This window comes from Perognathus longimembris, chromosome 11, assembly GCF_023159225.1.
Source record: "Perognathus longimembris pacificus isolate PPM17 chromosome 11, ASM2315922v1, whole genome shotgun sequence".
NCBI lineage: Eukaryota > Metazoa > Chordata > Mammalia > Rodentia > Heteromyidae > Perognathus > Perognathus longimembris.
Window position 1 is genome coordinate 43,744,311 of NC_063171.1, and position 733 is coordinate 43,745,043.

The 733-nt window shown below is 43.1% G+C and overlaps 1 protein-coding gene across 1 annotated transcript; it reads right to left on the reverse strand.

Moving 5' to 3' along the window:
• Positions 1 to 291: 291 nt before the first annotated feature.
• On the reverse strand, positions 292 to 511 carry Ctxnd2 (cortexin domain containing 2). The gene has a single exon (XM_048356426.1). The coding sequence runs from the start codon at positions 457 to 459 to the stop codon at positions 292 to 294; it is 168 nt and encodes a 55-aa protein (XP_048212383.1). The 5' UTR covers positions 460 to 511.
• Between the last annotated feature and the right edge of the window lie 222 nt (positions 512 to 733).

The window sequence follows — 733 nt, forward strand, 5'->3', positions numbered from 1 at the left end:
AAGCACTTTACCACTATGGGAATGTGGCCACATTCCCAACCCTTGTGATACTCTTATGTCCAACAAACCACCAGAAATTTGGAATTGATGCTGTGGCTCAAAGGGTAGAATGTTAGCCTTGAGCAAAAAGCTCAGGGACAGCACCAAGGCCCTAAGTTCAAGCCTCATAACTATCACCACTAACAACAAAAAACAACCAAAAAATGACAAAACATAAAGTCTAGATCATAAAAGTCTGTGTACCAGATTGCCAATCCAGTGAAGGGGGTGTCTTCCAGGGTTTATCTTACTTCAGTTCAGCGATGGTTCTGTGGCTATGGAGCTTGACTCATAGGGATTCTTCACCAACTTGGCACACCGGAAAATCATCACAATTAAGAATAGAAACAGAAGAACAACAAAGACAATGGCGAAGCCCTTGTCCACATCAACACCGCTGGACAGGCCTGAGTCTTCCATGTGGACTTGTACCTATTTACTGTTTCCCAGATGCAGCTACCTCTTCCTATGTATCTTCTGAATGATTATAGTCCTAGATGAAAAAGTATAAAAACAAGTGTTTGAGCTGGATGCTGGTGGCTCCTACTTGTAATTCTAGCTACTCAGGAGGATGAAATCTGAGGATCATGGTTTGAAGCCAACTCTGGCAGGAAAGTCCATGACACTCTCGTCTCCAATTATCCATTGAAAAAAGCCAGAAGTAGAGCTCTGGCTCAACTGGTAGAGTACTAGC

What these genes read in the sequence shown, in the direction of transcription:
- Ctxnd2 (XM_048356426.1), bottom strand. Translation starts at nt 459, where the DNA reads ATGGAAGACTCAGGCCTGTCCAGCGGTGTTGATGTGGACAAGGGCTTC.